This window comes from Brassica napus, chromosome C6 (assembly GCF_020379485.1).
Source record: "Brassica napus cultivar Da-Ae chromosome C6, Da-Ae, whole genome shotgun sequence".
NCBI classification, from domain to species: domain Eukaryota; kingdom Viridiplantae; phylum Streptophyta; class Magnoliopsida; order Brassicales; family Brassicaceae; genus Brassica; species Brassica napus.
This window is the reverse complement of record NC_063449.1, coordinates 18,078,619-18,096,577: the sequence shown is the minus strand read 5'-3', so window position 1 is coordinate 18,096,577 and position 17,959 is coordinate 18,078,619. Positions and strand designations below refer to the sequence as shown.

The 17,959-nt window shown below is 35.8% G+C and overlaps 2 protein-coding genes and 1 pseudogene across 4 annotated transcripts; 1 reads left to right on the top strand and 2 right to left on the bottom strand.

Annotated features, from left to right (window-relative positions):
* Positions 1–5,396: 5,396 nt before the first annotated feature.
* On the bottom strand, positions 5,397–7,123 carry LOC106351962 (annotated as a pseudogene).
* Positions 7,124–10,696: 3,573 nt separating this feature from the next.
* Positions 10,697–13,922, bottom strand: LOC106418665. 3 transcript variants are annotated; one of them, XM_013859412.3, is made up of 7 exons: positions 13,672–13,922; positions 13,088–13,444; positions 12,922–12,974; positions 12,694–12,731; positions 12,297–12,615; positions 11,502–11,803; positions 10,697–11,431 (listed from the first exon to the last, which is right to left on the bottom strand). In XM_013859412.3, the coding sequence occupies exons 1-7, from the start codon at positions 13,682–13,684 to the stop codon at positions 10,906–10,908; spliced, it is 1,608 nt and encodes a 535-aa protein (XP_013714866.1). In that variant the 5' UTR covers positions 13,685–13,922; the 3' UTR covers positions 10,697–10,905. The 3 variants fall into 3 exon arrangements, with proteins under 3 accessions (XP_013714866.1, XP_013714865.1, XP_022561005.1); XM_013859411.3 differs by having other exon boundaries at positions 13,660–13,921; XM_022705284.2 differs by lacking the exon at positions 13,672–13,922 and having other exon boundaries at positions 12,912–12,974; positions 13,088–13,300.
* A 1,731-nt stretch (positions 13,923–15,653) lies between these two features.
* On the top strand, positions 15,654–17,578 carry LOC106351964 (uncharacterized protein C23H3.12c-like). Its single transcript, XM_013791666.3, has 8 exons — positions 15,654–16,136; positions 16,351–16,415; positions 16,535–16,633; positions 16,719–16,766; positions 16,859–16,928; positions 17,023–17,094; positions 17,181–17,267; positions 17,348–17,578. Exons 1-8 carry the CDS (start codon positions 15,942–15,944, stop codon positions 17,489–17,491), a joined length of 780 nt encoding a protein of 259 aa, XP_013647120.1. The 5' UTR covers positions 15,654–15,941; the 3' UTR covers positions 17,492–17,578.
* Positions 17,579–17,959: the final 381 nt, after the last annotated feature.

Here is a 17,959-nt window from a genome sequence, read left to right as displayed (position 1 = left end):
TTCCAAAACTGTTGCAGCCCTGAAGGCTTCTGAAAAAAAACTTCAAGAACAAAGGCATTGAGATCAATGCGAATGTGGAAAAGTTCAAGGGGAAATGTCACTACTGCCATAAAGTGGGGCACAAGACTGTTGAGTGTCGAAAAAAGATCAAGGATGAGAAGGCTCAGGCAAATCTCGCTGAGGAGGATCTCGTTGCTGTGGTGACTGAGGCCAACATGGTTGAAAGCAACAACCCCAAGGAATGGTGGTATGACACTTGTGCAACCACCCACATTTGCACCGATGGGCGATGTTCAGCACCTATCAGAAAAGCGAGACTCATGAGAAGCTCAGGATGGGAAACACTGCAGTCTTCAAGATTGAAGGACGCGGCAATTTGATTTTGAAGATGATATCTGGATGTGAGGTCACTCTGACGAATGTGAAGCATGTGCCTGACATGAGGAAAAACCTGGTCTCGGAAACCTTGCTCAGCAAGAATGGATTCGCAATAAGTTTTGAGGCGGACAAGCTCGTGATTAGGAAGAATGAGATGTATTTGGGAAAGGGGTATGTTAAGGGTGGACTTGTCAAGTTGAATGTAATGATAGTTCTTCCGAAAGTTGTAGCTCCAAAAGTTTCAATGAATAAAAAAGAGCCAGTTGCTTATTTGGTTGAGTCTTTTAATATATGGCATGAAAGATTAGGCCATGTAAACTACAAATCTATACAAAGATTAATGAATTTAAATCTAATTTCTAAATGCAAAACAAGTAAACAAAAATGTGAAGTATGCGTATAGTCTAAGCTCACAAAAACGCCATCACCTCGTGTTGAAAAAACTAATAAACCTCTAGATTAAATTCACACCGATTTATGTGATTTAAAATACATACAAACTAGAGGTGGGAAAAGTACTTTGTGACCTTCATGGATGACTGCACAAAATATTGTTATGTATATTTATTACATAGCAAAGACGAAACCTTAGAAAAATTTAAAGAATTTAAACTCGAGGTCGAAAATCAGCTTAAAACAACTATTAAAGTAGTTAGAAGCAACACAGGAGGCGAGTATGATGGTCCATTCAATGCATTCTGTAAGGAACATGGAATAATCCATCAAACTACAGCTCCTTACTCACCAGAATCTAATGGAGTTGCTGAACGCAAGAATCGAACTCTAAAAGAGATGATGAATGCAATGTTGCAGACTTGCAGGAATCTGGGTTACCCCATAACATGTGGGGGGGAAGCGTTGCTTACCACTAATTATATCCTCAACAAAATTCCACACAAAGTAACTGGCAAAACTCCATATGAATTATAGAAAGGTAATTTACCTTCGTATAAATACCTTAAAGTGTGGGGGTGCTTAGCAAAAGTTGCGGTACCGCCACCAAAAAAAGGTCACTATTGGACCTAAAACAGTGGATTGCATCTTCATCGGATATGCGCATAACAGTAATGCTTATCGATTTCTGGTACATAAATCTGCAATATCAGACATTCATGAAAATACAGTCATGGAATCAAGAAATGCATCTTTCTTTGAAAATATTTTTCCATATAAGGAAAAACAAGGTTCAAAACGAACTCGAGAAGAAAGAGACAATGACAAAAACTCAGAAACTGAGACAAACGTCGAGATTTCTATAAATGATATTTCAGAAAATGAAGAAAAAGATGAACCTCGAAGAAGCAAAAGAGCTCGAAAGGAAAAATCTTTTGGTGAAAATTTCCTAATGGCATTTTTAGTAGAAAATGTTCCAAAAACTTTGGCAGAAGCCATGGCTTCACCTGAAGCTCCATTTTGGAACGAAGCTGTCAGGAGTGAATTTGATTCTATCATGCAAAATTATACATGGTACATAACAAATTTACCACCTGACTGCAAAGCATTAGGAAATAAATGGATAATGACACGAAAACTTGGTGGAAAATACAAATATAGGCTTGTAGTTCAAGGATTCCGACAAAAGAAAGGTTTGGACTATTTTGATACATATTCTCCAGTAACGAGACTAACATCAATAAGACTAATGATAGCAATCACAGTCTTAAGAGACCTAGAAATCCATCAAATGGATGTAAAAACCGTTTTTCTAAATGGTGATTTAGAAGAGGAAATTACATGAAACAACCTGAAGGATTTGTCGTTCCCGGACAGGAATACAAAGTATGCTGACTTGTAAAGTCACTTTATGGACTTAAGCAAGCTCCTAAACAATAGCATCAAAAATTTGACAATACAATGATTTCAAATGGTTTCAAAATAAATGAATGTGACAAATGCATATACTACAAAACTACAAAAAATGCGTATGTTTTGCTATGTCTATATGTAGACTACAAAACTACAAAAATTGCGTATGTTTTGCTATGTCTATATGTAGATGATATGCTCATTATTGGAAGCAATAAAGACATTATCAATCAAACAAAGAATATGCTCAAAGGGACATTTGAGATGAAAGACTTGGGATTGGTAGATGTAATTCTCGGGGTTAAAGTTATAAGAAACTCCAACGGAATTACCTTAACCCAATCTCATTATGCTCAAACAATATTAGAGAGATTTAAAAATTACTCTAATAGTACGGCAAAAACTCTGTTAGATCCCCAAATGCACTTAACAAAGAATTCAGGTGAAGCGGTTTCACAAAACGAGTATGCACGTGTGATCGGAAGTCTCATGTACTTGACCAATTGTACAAGACCAGATCTAGCGCATGCAGTAAACGTACTTAGTCGATATACAAGTAATCCAGGTCATACACACTGGAAAGCTATAATGAGGGTACTCAATTACTTGCGCTACACCAAAGATTTTGGGCTTCACTATTGTAAAGAACCAGCAGTTTTAGAAGGATACAGTGACGCTAACTGGATGTCAGATTCTAAAAACTCAAAATCCACAAGTGGATATGTCTTTACATTAGGAAGAGCAGCAATATCATGGAAATCTACTAAACAAACAGTGTTAGCCAGATCCACCATGGAATCTGAGTTCATAGCCTTAGACAAAGCAGTAGAAGAAGCTGAATGGCTTAGAATTTTTTTGGAAGATATTCCTATGTGGGAGAAACCTGTGCCAGCTATACGCATATATTGTGATCGTCAATCAGCTATAGCTCGGGCTCAGAGTAATCTCTACAATGGTAAATCTCGTCACATCAGAAGACGACATAAAACCATTAGACAACTTATCTCAACTGGTGTAATCACAATAGACTACATCAAATCGGCTGACAACTTAGCGGATCCATTTACAAAAGGTTTGTCACGAGATGTTGTTGCTAAATCATCAAAAGGAATGAGTTTAAAGCCTATAACGAATGAGGATGCTTGACTGCAACCCTACCTATCATGACTGGAGATCCCAAGACGTAGGTTCAAAGGGAAAACAAAATCAAACTGAATCTAACCAAAGCACTTGGGACAAAGTAGTCTCTTCCCAGCTCCTAAGATGATAAAAGTGCTAACAAATATGAGAAGGATAAGCATAAGCTTTTAATGATTCCATAGCTTCCAAAGCGGAGTATTACTCAATACTTTACATGGTCAATCACTTAATGAGTGTAAAATGGGGCCGTTTCTAGGAAAATGAATGCAAGGCTATATTCTATAAGTTCACTCATGAAAACCAGGAATAGTTCAGGGCCACAATGAACACAATAGAGAACTAAGTTCTACGAGAAAATGAAGCTGCGTTATGCATGTTGTCTCGGTCTACATAAAACACCCGTTGGTTCAAGACATCATGTTCACCATTTGGTAAGGTAAACCCGACAAATATTAACTATGAGTGGTTCAAGGCTTAAAAATGCCACCAACTCAAACACAGTGAATTTTTCGCAAACACTCTCGATAAGTATGTCTAGTCTAGTCAGGATTAGAATAAGTATTTTTTTTAGAGTTTATCGAGTCTGCATTTAGTCTACATATGTTTAGAGTCATTTCTATTCATGTGGGGGATTGTTGGACCAATATTTTATTGGTTATATGTGAAAACGAAATAGACCATTAGGCCAATAATCTAATAAGCCTTTGAGGCATGATGATTAATGAATGGAAGTAGAGAAAGTCCCACATCGGAGAGAACTGGAACCAGTGTTGTTAAAACCGGACCGGAAGCTGAACCGGAAATATTTTGGATCACGGTTCAATATGGTTCGACCGGGTCAAACCTGGTTCAATAATATGGTTTAATATTTTTTTAGTATGTAAATATAAAGTATTATTAGTAAACATGATGCATAGTTAAAATATAAATCAATTTTGAACATAAAATATTATAAATATAAATTAGTTTCTTGTTTATATGGATGGTTTATAGATTTTCAATAGTTTTAGTGGTTATTATTGGTTTAATAACTTTGAAATATAATCCGGCTATGTGGCCGGTTCATGGTCGAACCAATTACTAGACCCACCCTGCTATATAACCGGTTCACGGTCAAACCCGGTCCAACCATCGGGTCGGTCCGGTTTTAAAAACACTGACTGGAACAAATGAGGAGTATATATATGTACTCACTCTAACTCTTGCTCAAATGGCGCACATGAGAGGATAGGCTCGCCCCCCCCCCCCCTGCGTGCGCCGCCGCCGCCGTCCGTCCGGCTTGGCTCGGCTCAGCTTGGGATTGGGATTGAGCTTGGGCTTGGGCTTGGGCTTGGGCTTGGGCTTGGGCTTGGGCTTGGGCTTGGGTCTGGGTCTTGGGTCTTGGTGGAGGGCCTCCGGCCCGATAAGAATATTCTTTTTAGACCAAGTTAAGCTCAACGTTTTGTCATTTAATTCGAAAAAAAACGACATGCATTTTTATTTAAAACGACTAGTAGTTTGTTTAGAAAATAAAAACGTCATGCATTTTAACCTCTTGAATTTTAAACGAGATAAGAGAGTCTTGGAGAATAAGTTTTCGAAACTTAACTTCCCATGATCTCCGCGAGATCTCCGCACACGTGCAGCAACTGTTGCGGGAAGTGGCTCTCGTCCGTCTCTTTAAATATCGACTCTCCTCCTTCTTAATTTGAAAAAAACTTTTTCCGTATCAAAAACCAACAGCAAAAATCCTTTAGCATAAGTCTATAGTTCGAGAGTGTTTCGTAGATTTATAGTTCGATAGGGCGATTCACGAGTGAAGCATGATCGTCTGCTATGGTTGTATCCTGGGACTCCATATTCGTACAGTACCGTTTCACTAACGGAGCGAATATTTAGAGTTAAGGAAAGAGATTATATCTCGACTCCATGTTTATTTGCGAATACGATTTATTATCGTTCTTGTATTCGCTTTACAAATCGTCAACTTCCTTAACATGTTATTTTGTTATATCGTTAATCTCAGTCTGGTTATCCGACTTCTACAAGTTATACATATACCAATTGTCACTTTAAAAACTGGAAGTACAGCCTGTGACATGAGACAAGTACTAGAGAGCTAATGAACAATATGATTTTTTCTGTCTGCTTTATGGTAACAATATTCTAAGAGCAATGTTGAGACTTGAGATCAGCTCAGGTTTGATAGATTATGTGATTTTTTTTAAAAAGCAACAAGTGTCTATTAGGAATCCTTGGTCAAAACAGAGTAATAAAAAAGAGTCTTAAACAAAGGCTAAAAAGAAGAATGAGAATAAAGTGTTTGACTTATCTTTCTCTCTATGTTCTTTTGCTTAGTCGCTGGAATTAGCCTGAGAAGGTAAGCATGGCCTCCACACAGTTTCGTTGCCCATATCCATTAATTTTATTCCTCTAACTTCCAGCTCTGCTCTAATCTGATCACTTTTCTTAAAATCTTTTTTTTTTTTGGTAAAAAACTTTTCTTAAAATCTTTGTTCTACCGCGCCATTGTCCTTTCTTCCATCTTCTGTGAAAAGCCCACTTCGCTCAATCCTGCTCTTGTTAGTGTTTTTTGCTTCATCTCATTCAAAATCTCGGCACAGCTTACGTCATTGAGCAAACCAAGCACATCAAGAACTTTCCTGGCTGCTTTCTCAATCTCAAAGAATGACACAAGCAGTGACATCCTCTCGGCATAACTCTGCATTTTCTTGAGCTCGCCGATGGAAGCGTTGATGAATTCCAATGCACGTTGGTAAGCACCCTGGAGTATATGGACAGTATTCAAATCGTCTGCCATCTTTGCGTCAAACTCACTTTTGAGCTTGTCAACGATGTTTTTGGCTTCTGCAGTCTGTTCAGTGTCTTCAGGCATTGCGTCTCGGTATGGTGTGAGAGCATCATCAAGATCTTGCAATGTCTGATAAACATAATACAAAGCTTCTGACGAACTCTCTAGCTTTGACGCTGAGTAGCTCAGAGGAGACCGGTAGTGCGCACCAGTCACCAAAAAGTGCCTCAAGAGCCAACGGATGGTAACTTTCCGTGATTTCTCTGATTGGTATGAAGTTATTCTTCGATTTCGCCATCTTCTCGTCATTGATAGTCACGTGCCCATTATGCAGCCAGTAACTCACGCCAGCATCCTCACCGCACGCAGCACGTGTCTGAGCGTTCTCGTTCTCATGGTGCGGGAATATCAAATCCGCACCGCCACCATGAATGTCGAACCTCGGAGACAGATATTCGGCACTCATGGCGCTGCACTCGATGTGCCATCCCGGTCTTCCTCGTGGACCCCACGGGCTCTCCCAAGATGGCTCCTCCTCATCAGGTTTCGCAGCCTTCCACAAGGCGAATCAGCAGGGTTACGCTTCCTCGGATCAACCGCAACTCGCTCGCCAACGCGTGTATGTTCCAGCACTTGACCCGACAACTGACCGTAGTCTGTTAATTTGTCCACGGAGAAGAACACGTCGCCTCCTTCCACAGCGTACCCGAAACCATTCTCGATAATCTTTTCAACCATCTTAATTATCTGATCGATATGGCCGCTGACACGTTGCTCGTCGGTGGGACGAAGGCAATGGAGAGCGTCCATATCTACCCAATACTCCTCGCAAAAGCGGTTACTCAACTCTAACGGTTTCTCTTTATACTTATCAGCACGTTCGATTATCTTCTTGTCCACATCCGTGAAGTTCCTGACGTATTTAACTTGGTAACCCAAACGCTTCAAGTGTCTGTATAGAACGTCCAAGGAAACGGAGGCGCGAGCATGGCCGATGTGACTCAAATCGTAAGCTGTGATTCATGGTGTTGTACAGCTTGAACTCCATCTTCTCCGCCTCCATATCTATCACCACAGGTCCGCGAAGTAAACCAAGCTTGAGAAACCCTCGATAGATATATACGATATCGTATAATATTCATGTTTACATGTTAAACTCTAATTTTCCTATTCTTTAGTTATAGATACGTCTAGTTTCGTATTTTGTCCCCAAAAAAAAGAGGAAAAATTTGTGTTAAACCGTCATTGTCTTTTGTCTAAAAATATACTCAGCTTACATGCATAGCTTAATATTATCGATAAACCCACGATAGATTTTGTAGTTGGAACTACATTTTAAAATTTTAAGTTGAGATCAATAAAATATCAAAATTAAGGTATAAAAACAGGATTAAAATTTTATAATAGTAAGTGGTTCAGATCTATTCAAAACCTAAGGGTTTTTTTTTTTACCATGAGAAAGTGTAAGCAAAAACAAGCCATTTCATAATATCTCTATTGGGTATATAACCATCAAGTGGTTCAGATTTTTCAAAATATTTAGATTTAGTTAAGTAACTAAGATATATTAAAATACGAATCCCCTATATATTAATTGAGAAGCATTTGAAAAATTAGAACCTTCATTTTGTATTAATTAAAAAATACCTCAAATCCTATGTGGCACTCTAAATGCCTTCTAAATTCTATTTCAAAGAATTATAGAGCATCTTATATAAAGTATAATTTAATCTAATAGTGTCACATTATTCCATAATTATATAACACTAGAGAACATTATATTAACCTAAAATATAGGAAGTGTGTATTCTTTCCTTAAATAAAAGCTACGGAATTACATAATATGATTTACAAATATATGACAATTAATGATTATGAATAATAAAGATTTGATAATAATTTTGGCGCCCTTCTTCATTTTTGTTTAAATTTATATTATTAAAAAAACTTAAACAATCACATTAACCATATAATAAAAAAATTAGATTTTTTCTTATATGTTATATTTTGAATTTTTTTAAATGACTTTAAATTGCAAAAAAGAGGAAACCTTATATGTTATATATTTTTTTAAAACGATTTTAAAATACAAAAATGAGGACACCTTATATGTTATATTTTTCTTATATGTTAGAATTTTCTTACATATTATATTTTGAATTTTTTTAAAACAGACTTTGAATTACAAAAATGTAAGTTTTCCTTAAGTATACGACTAAAAACATTAAAATGACATGTATCAATTCGATGGTTGATTTGAAAGCTTTCAAAACCATATGGAAGATAAAAGTTAAAATAATTTAATTGTAGGAACAATACTGTTCACTTTTTTCAAGAATGTGTTCGATAGAAAAAATAAGGTTTTTATGTCATAATTTGTTTAATGTCCAATAGAGAACATTATATTAAGAGTTATTCTTGGGTTCACCCCCTAGGGTGAACCTCTAGGTTCACCAGCCAATAGGATCTCATTATTTCAAATTCGATATTTTTTAAAAAAGGAAACAAAATATTATCAATTTATATTATGTTTTTAAAATAAAAAAAGTAAAAAAAAATAGCAGCTACAGAAAAAAGAATTAAAAAAATCTTTTTAACGTCGTCAGCAAAACACTAAACCCTAAATCCTAATCTCTAAACCCTAAATCCTAATCCCTAAACCCTAAACCCTTGGGTAAACCTAAATCCTTGGGTAAACTCTAAACCCTTGGATAAACCCTAAACCCTTCGATAAATCCTAAACTCTAAATAAAAACACTAAACCCTAAAACTCTAAACCCTAAATCCTAAACCCTAAACCCTAAACCCTTGAGTGTTTTAGTGTTGAGTGATTTTCATTTAGAGTTTAAGATTTATCCTAGAGTTTAAAATTTATCCTAGAGTTTAGGGTTTACCCAAGGGTTTAGGGTTTAGGATTTAGGGTTTAGGGATTAGGATTTAGGGTTTAATGTTTTGCTGACGACGATAAAAATATTTTTTTTTGTAATTACTACTATTTTTTATTTATTTATTTTTACTTTTTCATTTAAAAAAGATAATATAATTTGACAATATTTTGTTTCTTTTTTTAAAAGATATCAAATATTAAATGACACAATCCTATTGGTCGGTGAACCCAAGAATAAGTCTTATATTAACCTAAAATATAGGAAGTGTGTATTCTTTCCTTAAATAAAAGCTACGGAATTACATAATATGATTTACATATATATGACAATTAATGATTATGAATAATAAAGATTTGATAACAATTTTTGCATCCTTCTTCATTTTTGTTTAAATTTATATTATTAAAAAAACTTAAACAATCACATTAACCATATAATAAAAAAATTAGATTTTTTCTTATATGTTATATTTTGAATTTTTTTAAATGACTTTAAATTACAAAAAAGAGGAAACCTTATATGTTATATATTTTTTTAAAACGACTTTAAAATCAAAAATGAGGACACCTTATATGTTATATTTTTCTTATATGTTAGAATTTTCTTACATATTATATTTTGAATTTTTTTTAAAACGACTTTGAATTACAAAAATGTAAGTTTTCCTTAAGTATACGACTAAAAAGATTAAAATGACATGTATTAATTCGATAGTTGATTTGAAAGCTTGCAAAACCATATGGAAGATAAAAGTCAAAATAATTTAATTGTAGAAACAATACTGTTCACTTTTTCAAGAATGTGTTCGAGAGAAAAAATAAGGTTTTTATGTCATAATTTGTTTAATGTCCACTAGAGAACATTATATTAACCTAAAATATAAGAAGTATAATAAAAGTTACGAAATTACCTAATATGATTTACATATATATGACAATTAATGATTATGAATAATAAAGATTTGATAACAATTTTTGCATCCTTCTTCATTTTGTTTAATTTTATATTATTAAAAAAATAAACAATCACATTAACCATATAATAAAAAAAATAGATTTTTTCTTATATGTTATATTTTGAATTTTTTAAAATGACTTTAAATTACAAAAATGAGGAAACCTTGTATGTTATATTTTTTTCTTAAAACGACTTTAAAATACAAAAATGAGGACACCTTATATGTTATATTTTTCTTATATGTTATATTTTTTCTTATATGTTATATTTTGAATTTTTTAAAACGACTTTAAATTACAAAAATGTAAGTTTTCCTTAAGTATACGACTAAAAACATTAAAATTACATGTATTAATTCGATGGTTGATTTGAAAGCTTTCAAAACTTTATGGAAGAAAAAAGTCAAAATAATTTAACTGTGAAAACAATACTGTTCACTTTTTTCAAGAATGTGTTCGATGAAAAAAATAAAGTTTTTATGTCATAATTTGTTTAATGTCCAATCTGATCAACTCATGATGTATTAATTATAGTTTTGTTCCATTATTTTTAATAAAAATTGATCTGATCCATCGAAAAAAAATTATATAATAACAACAAAAAATATTTTATATATACAAATAAAATGATCAAATATATAAAAAAAACTATCGATAATATATAGAAATAACTTATCATAGTATAAATTAGTTTAGGATCTTAAAATTTTACTTTTGTCCAAAAATATAATCAATAATAGTGGAAAAGCTGTGGAGAATAGTTTAATAACCTGAAACTCTGACATACAATTGAGTTTATAGATACAACTGGTACATCTCTCAAACTGGAAAATTGCTTCTCTCAAGCAATGATGAGACCAAAAGAAGCCAAAACTTTGAATCACTACTTGAACAATATGAAAAAAAAAACTCTCTGCTAAATCACTGCAACAAGGTTGATAAGATTTCAGGCTGCTTCTGCGACTTCTACAAGCCTTCCACGAACCCACTTCTTAGTTACATTTCCTGACTCCAAAGACTCAGCCTTTTCTTCCGTTCCCTGGTACACGTTTGAACCATTTGGAAGATAAGGGCTCTCAGTAAGCTTGATAGCTCCATTAGACTCTGGTGGTGGATAGACTCTGGTTCCGTTTGGTTGTTTTGTAGTACCTTCTATGTTGAATGTCGGCAAATCGCTAGGCTTCATGTTCAAGTGAAGACTCTCTCCGTTGATGGTGAATGTGTATGTTCCGTTAACATCTCCTGGTTGTTCTTGATCGGATTCAGTGTCTACATCAGGAAGACTATTACTAGGCTGAGGTGAAGTCGCATCCTCATCTGAAGCTATCTGCCTCATTTCTATAGATTCAATCAGCTGTGTTGCTTTTGTTATGAGCATTTTACTCTCTAGCAAAGATGTTTGAGCAACAGGGCTTGTCATAGCAGCAATCTCAAGGACCTTGGCAGCTTTCTCAGCTTCCCTGATCAAAAGCCTAAGATGAGAGAAACAAAACGTTAGTTCTTTGTTACAATTCCAAACATAGATATGTTAACAGCACTGACCTTGCTCGTTCCACAGCATCCATCTTCTTAGATTCTTCTGCAACTCTTTTTGCTCTGATGCTTTTTATCATTTCAAGTTTAGTACTCGCGAGAGGATCTTTATAAACAGGTGTTCTGCGCTTTCTTACTTTCACTACTTTAACTTTAATTTGCCGTTCGGTCTCTGGTTCTCTTGTAGTTTTACTTGTAGGGTTCTTCTTTCTAGGCTCTGCATTCCCACTTGGTCTTCTACGTCGCCTTTCGCCACCTTCAGGTATACCGTGATACTTCGCCAAGCCAGAGCAAACCCTTTCACGGTAAGCCTGACAAGAGAAACCAAACCAAACCAAACCGAGTTATATATATATATATATAGTAGGCCTGCGGTTTATAACCGAACTGAACAGAAGAGTTCGGTTTTTGGCAGGTTTATAGAAAACTTTGGTTTTCTGTTAGGAAATCGGTAAGTTCAGTTTTTCAAAAAAAAAATGTTAACCAAATTTCTAACTGAACTAACCGAATTAACCAAAATTTCAAACCAAAGTAACCGAACAAACAGAAATTACCCGAATTTAACCAATTTTTTTAACCCATATATAACAAAACCAAAATCTTCAGTTAGTTTTGGTAAAAATTTTAAAACCGAACTACCCAAATACTGAACACCCAAATACTTAACAGAACTTTTTATGTTCAATTCGGCGAGGTTTTGGTCGAACCAAACTATCCGAGACCCGAACTACCTGAACCCGCAGGCCTAATATGTAGGAACACGACATCATAGTTGGTTTGATAAAATCTACAAGAGTAACTTACTGGATCAGCCCATTTAGCAGCAATTGCCTCTGCAATTTTCCTTCTTTGTTCCGGAGATTTTGGAGCTCTTCTGTTGCTTTTAGCTCCTCTAACGGCTTTCCTCTGCTCTACACTCACCAGCCATTCCAGCTGATTCTGCTGATCCATAATCTTGTAAGAATCCCACAGAAACTCTTGTTCGTCTGTATATCCTTTTCTAGCAGCTTCTGCTAGCAAGTTCTGCCACTCGAAATGACATGTCTCCTGCACTTTCCTCATCTCCTTCCGCCTTGCCCATCGCATCCGCACTCCCTCCCCAATCTTCAACCGTGTCTCCTCGCTGTAAAAAGAATGCAAGTTTGAGAAGATAACATTATGATAAACACACAAAAAAACATAAGAAAAGACCAGTACTGACTTTTGAGCGTGTCCGAGGTTTGCTAACTTCATCTTGATCTGCAAAAGGAAGAAGGCACAAAAGGTTCTATGAGGATTGAGAGAATCTGATGCATAGAACAAACATAAACGTCCTAATGGTAGAATCTGTTTCTTGTGTGCACTAACAATTAATATTGGTTACAAGTCCCACTATACGACGGCCAAGTCTTCTAAGAAGACATATATGAACATTCTTACATGACATCACCTTTGGGTTTTGCATTGCAATCTTTGTCCTTTCTCTAATCTTCTGTAGGGTCTCTGCATAAACGCAAAATAAATAAATAAAACTTTTGTTATAATGTTCACCAACTAGAGGCAAGTGCAGATAGATTGCTGAGGATATGTCAAAAGTAAAAAAAAAAAGTACCCACCAGGACTATGCTTCCTGCCTTTGTTCCAAGGAGTGTTCCCTCTATTTGCTTTGGAGATCCTCATCCTTCTCAACTTTTCGCTATCATCCACATCTTCTCCATCATCAGAGGGTTTTGAAGCATCAGAAGAAGAAAAGGGATAGCTTTGCTCTTGTTCTTTCTGAGCAGGATATTTGGTTTCAACAGTGGCCACTGCAGTGATAAGGACTTTGCGTCTTCGTACATAAAGATGACCCGTGTAAAATTTCGAAGTCTTGGAGAAAGTGGATTGTATCCATGGATTAGGTAGGGTTTTAGCATGGTTAATACTCTGTGGAACAAGATGAGCTTGCAAGGAAGGGTGGACAGGAGCAAAATCTGCCAGATTAAGCATGTCATGTCAAACCAAACAGTCATCCCCAAAACATTTTACAAAAAAAAATGAAATAGTCTTTTAAACACAACAAGTTAGCAACCCAAGACCGCAAATGCAATGAATTGTCACTCAAGAATGATACCCAATAGACAACATTCTAAACAGTTATAACCAAACAAAACCCAGAAAACTATTGAGTAGAATCTGAAAAATTTACCAGAGAAGGTACCTAAAGAAGGCATTGGGAGAGCTCATTCAGCCCAGGAAAAGGAGTAAAGAGAGAAACTTGAAACCCTCTTTTTCTTTCCGAATGAGATTATACGAGACAACGATACATTAGTAAGAGATTCGATGTTTCTCTGCTGAATGGAGAGGCGAGGGTTTTGGCAAGAATTTTAAGACAGACAAGAAGGATAAGCCACACAAAATAGCAAAAACTTGAACGAAGATACACTTCTCTGTCTTGGCTTTTGACGCAGCAACCAGGAGACGGTGGATAACGATAACCGGGTTGTTTTAATTACCCGACCCGTATAATACAAATATTTGGCTAATGGGCCGCCTTAAGCTTTAGGTGGGACGTCAAACGGCGACGTGTTGGTTTGTGGTGGAGGGTAAGCACGAATCATAAACGGCCACGTCTCAGGGTCGTTCTACTTTGTTACCAGTGACCCGACCCGTTTCAACTGTCTAAACGGAGCATATTACAAAGATGGAAAGCTTTGTGAATTACTACTATTGGAGGGAAGCTACTAGCGAGAGAGAAGCCGTGGGAAGAAGATATTGCGCCGCCAGCGACAAGACTGATGAGGAAGTGGAGATTCATTTCAGACCAGATGATATTGTCATTGCGGTCGGAGACGTGTTCTATGCTATTGCTATTTGCTAATGTTGAGATGGGCGGATGCAGCCTGGACCCTGGTGGTCTTGTACCTCACTAGCACAAGTGCAAGACTTTGATTGAGCAATTGTGCTCACTGGCAAGATCTTCATTGCTCTTCATTTCAGCAGGCATGGATTTTTGAAGTTCTGGTATGGTGCATTTTCCACTTTTTTTTTTTTTATTACATGATAAGTTATTATGCAGTATGTTAGCTGAATGTGAGAACTATATGTTTGGTTTTACTACTACTCTTAAGTTCTCTGGTAGTGTGGTCACTGACAGTAAAAACTTATTCTTTTTTTTAATGTAGGCAAATTATGATCAACCAAATTATAGCATTGATGATATGCTACCATTTAGAAGCATGGCTATACTTTTGTGAATATATCATTGAACCTACAAATCTACTTAGTTTAGGCGAATTCCTTGGCCAAGTTTATTATTTGTGGATAAAGTATCAGCATAACAAAGTTTTAAACACATGTAACAACAAGATATTCGTAATAGCTCATCTTCTTTATCGCTTTTGAGATTCTAAGTAAACGTGTAGTTTTTTTTTTTTTGTCTTTTCATAGTGGTTTTTGGTCAACCTCTTGTCATCGCTGAATATTAGATTACCCAGGAACCGTGCTAAGTAGTTTTCTCCTTGTTTTAGTAATGGCATTACAGTAATGCCAAGAATCCAAGTTGCTTTCACCCTATTCCTCAAGCTGCTGACTTGTCTCTACTGATGCAGATGAAAGCGAAACTGGTCTGCTACAGCCTACAGTCACTGTAATTGATCCTTAATGGGATGCATTGTTTGTTGTATAGACATGGTCTAGAGGGCGACTCACAGGTAACATCTTCTCTCTTCTCTTTTCCCTCTTTGTTTTGGGCATTTGAAAGAATGGAATCTCAACAAAATCATATTTTTTTTTAGGTGGAAGCAATTTGGACAAGACAATATGCACAATGTCAAACGTGTTCATTGGTGCCTCAGGTTCTATTTTTACAGAGAGGATATATCGTCATACTCAGAAAAGATAGGTTGCAACTGCCAAAACGAGCAGCCTAGCTTTGTAGCCGATCATTAAATAAAACTAGGAACAAAGCAGATTTACAAAATCTCGCGTCTTGTGAGTTCTCATCATATATAAACAATTTAGCTCTCTTTGTTTTTTTAGTAAGCATAGCTTATTATATCACTAGTGTATCATCCAATAAAGCCTAATATAATCTGAGATTGTTCCGAGTGATGTGTGAGTTTCTAATTGCCTCAGTCCTTATCCAAATGGCTAATGATTTTAAAACTAAACACTAAAAGCATTTGCTAATTGCTTATATAATCTGTCATTATCATATCAACTCTGATCCACAATCTCATAAAAGACAATTGTTTATGTATTACATTTTTTTTTTGTTCAACAATTTATGTATTACATAAGAATCCATTGCATATTCGTGTGTGTATCTGTTCATTTATGAGACGCGCCGCCGCTTCTTCGACTCGGTTTAGTCGGTCGATAGCTATCTTTAAAGCTTCGATCTTTCCTTTGAATATAACAAAACTCACGTCCAGATGACAGATTGACCAGATCCTTACTAAAGATCGGAGCTTTCCCAAAAGTGTGATCATGAGAGCGAGATTGGTGGTGTTCCCGATCAAAGGGAGGAAGTGGTGTTTCAGCAGATCTGTTGATCCTTTCGCTTCTCAGACTCCCTCCGGTGTTACTCCGACCACTCTACGAGGTTTATGGAAGAAGTTATCGTCTGAGTCGAAGCCCATCAATGCCAACGCAGAGCTTCTTGTCGATTTCATCTCTGACAAGGTAGACGCTTTGAAACTCTTTTTTTTTCTTTTCTTTGTTTATATAAAGTGGACATACGCGTGTGTTTATGTGGCGCCTAGTGAGGTTTATGTATCTATTAGTGTAGTCAAGTTTGTGACCAATAAGCTTTTGTTTTGTTTCTGATCAAAAGTAGTAAAACAAGAAAATGGTATTTTTTTTTGTCAGTTTGATGAGTTTTTGTTGTGATGATTAGATGAACAAAGCGTGGACGGGTCTTGAGAAAGCGCCTGAAGGGTCAATGAAGAACAAGATTCATGGGTTTGTAAATTTCGCTTCGCTTCCTATTTGAGACGTATCTTGAGGCTTTGCCTTTGTTCTTCTATGTTTTGTTAGGTTTGTTGTTTTAAATGGTGGTCTCTGTGGTTATGGATGTATAGGTTAGGATTGAAGCTTCTGGCTCGTGTTAAGCCGTCTGAAATATTCTTGAAGTCTATATCTAAGGAGGTCACTTCCATACAAGTCTCTTATCCTCCTAGGTTCTATTCTCTCCCTCTCCTTCATGAGCATGTTCTGGTGAATACAGATTATTATTTTTTATCTAATCCATGTCAAATGTTTCAGTTTAGATCCTAGACTTGTACGCAGGAGACTACGCCACATTGCTTTGAGGTAAATTGCTTATTTGCTACCCAATGTTCTACGTTTTATGCATTGTTGATTTTGGGTTGAGAATCTCTCTTTTTTTCTGATTGGATCTCTAGTGGAACAATCCTGCACAAGAAGTACCTGATTGGTTCAGTAACTTTGCTTCCATTGACCAGTGCATTTATGGTATGTACGTACATGAAAGCCTTAGCTTTTCGGTTTAGTTTCTTCAAAATCTCTCATAAACCAACAAAGCCTTTTGTTGTTTTATTCCATTTAGGTATTGCCATTACCAAACATTCCATTCTTCTGGGTCTTATTCCGCACATATTCCCACTGGCGAGCTCTTCAGGTCTGTCATGTCCTACTTCCCGGTACATAATCCCATTATCATAAAAAGGTTTTATATAGAGACAAGATCACCTTTGGATATTGCAGGGAAGCGAGCAGCTGCTTAAGCTCCTCCCAAACCAAACTGATGATGAAAGCAATAACAACAAGAAGAAGCCTCAATCTCCCACATGTGTAAGCTTGTTGTACTCAACAAGAACAACTCAAATGTTCTATTCTTGTTTCTTATTTTGTCTTTGTTTCTCATGAAACAGGTTTTTCTGCCATCAGAGGAGCTATGCCAGCTACTTGGTGAAGCTAGCGAGGAAGGATGGCTTAGTGAGGAGACCATAGTAGAGATTTGCAAATTATTTCATCTCAATAAGATTGATGTTCTTAAATATCGCAATCTAGTCTAACTCGTTTGTTTTGCTTGGAACAAATTTTCAGATGTTTGAACCTAATTTACGCTCCAATTCTTTTTAAGTGTTTTTCTTTTCTGTTCACTGGAACTTCTGGAAAAGATCTTTGTTACTTGGAAACCGTGGAATTGTCAAATTTGCACTAGGAAAAGGAAAAAGAAAACATAACAACAAGCTTCGTAACCATCAAAGCAAAGAAACAAGTAAAACTTTGGATTTAGAAAAGGAATCTAAATGGAAAATAAAATTTTAATACAGCAATTTTGATAATTACATTTATATGTTAGTAAAAAAAATTGTTCAGAAATTAGCAGTAAAGAAAATTCAATTTTATTTTCTGTGTAAAGTTAAACGAAATAAACATAAAATATATACATTTTAAATCTAATTCGACTAAATAATACTAAAATAAAAAAATTAGAAAAATAATACAATTTTTGTTTGTTTCATAATTATTAATTTATA

Bases quoted from the DNA above. Each gene is read 5' to 3' on its own strand.
- LOC106351964 (XM_013791666.3), top strand. From the start codon at position 15,942: ATGAGAGCGAGATTGGTGGTGTTCCCGATCAAAGGGAGGAAGTGGTGT. The intron at 16,929-17,022 runs GTATGTACGTAC...TATTCCATTTAG, and splicing joins CATTGACCAGTGCATTTATG to GTATTGCCATTACCAAACAT. The intron at 17,095-17,180 runs GTCTGTCATGTC...TGGATATTGCAG, and splicing joins CCCACTGGCGAGCTCTTCAG to GGAAGCGAGCAGCTGCTTAA.
- LOC106418665 (XM_013859411.3), bottom strand. From the start codon at position 13,684: ATGCCTTCTTTAGGTACCTTCTCTG. The intron at 12,975-13,087 runs GTGGGTACTTTT...GCGTTTATGCAG, and splicing joins AGGCAGGAAGCATAGTCCTG to AGACCCTACAGAAGATTAGA. The intron at 11,432-11,501 runs GTCAGTGCTGTT...CTCTCATCTTAG, and splicing joins GATGCTGTGGAACGAGCAAG to GCTTTTGATCAGGGAAGCTG.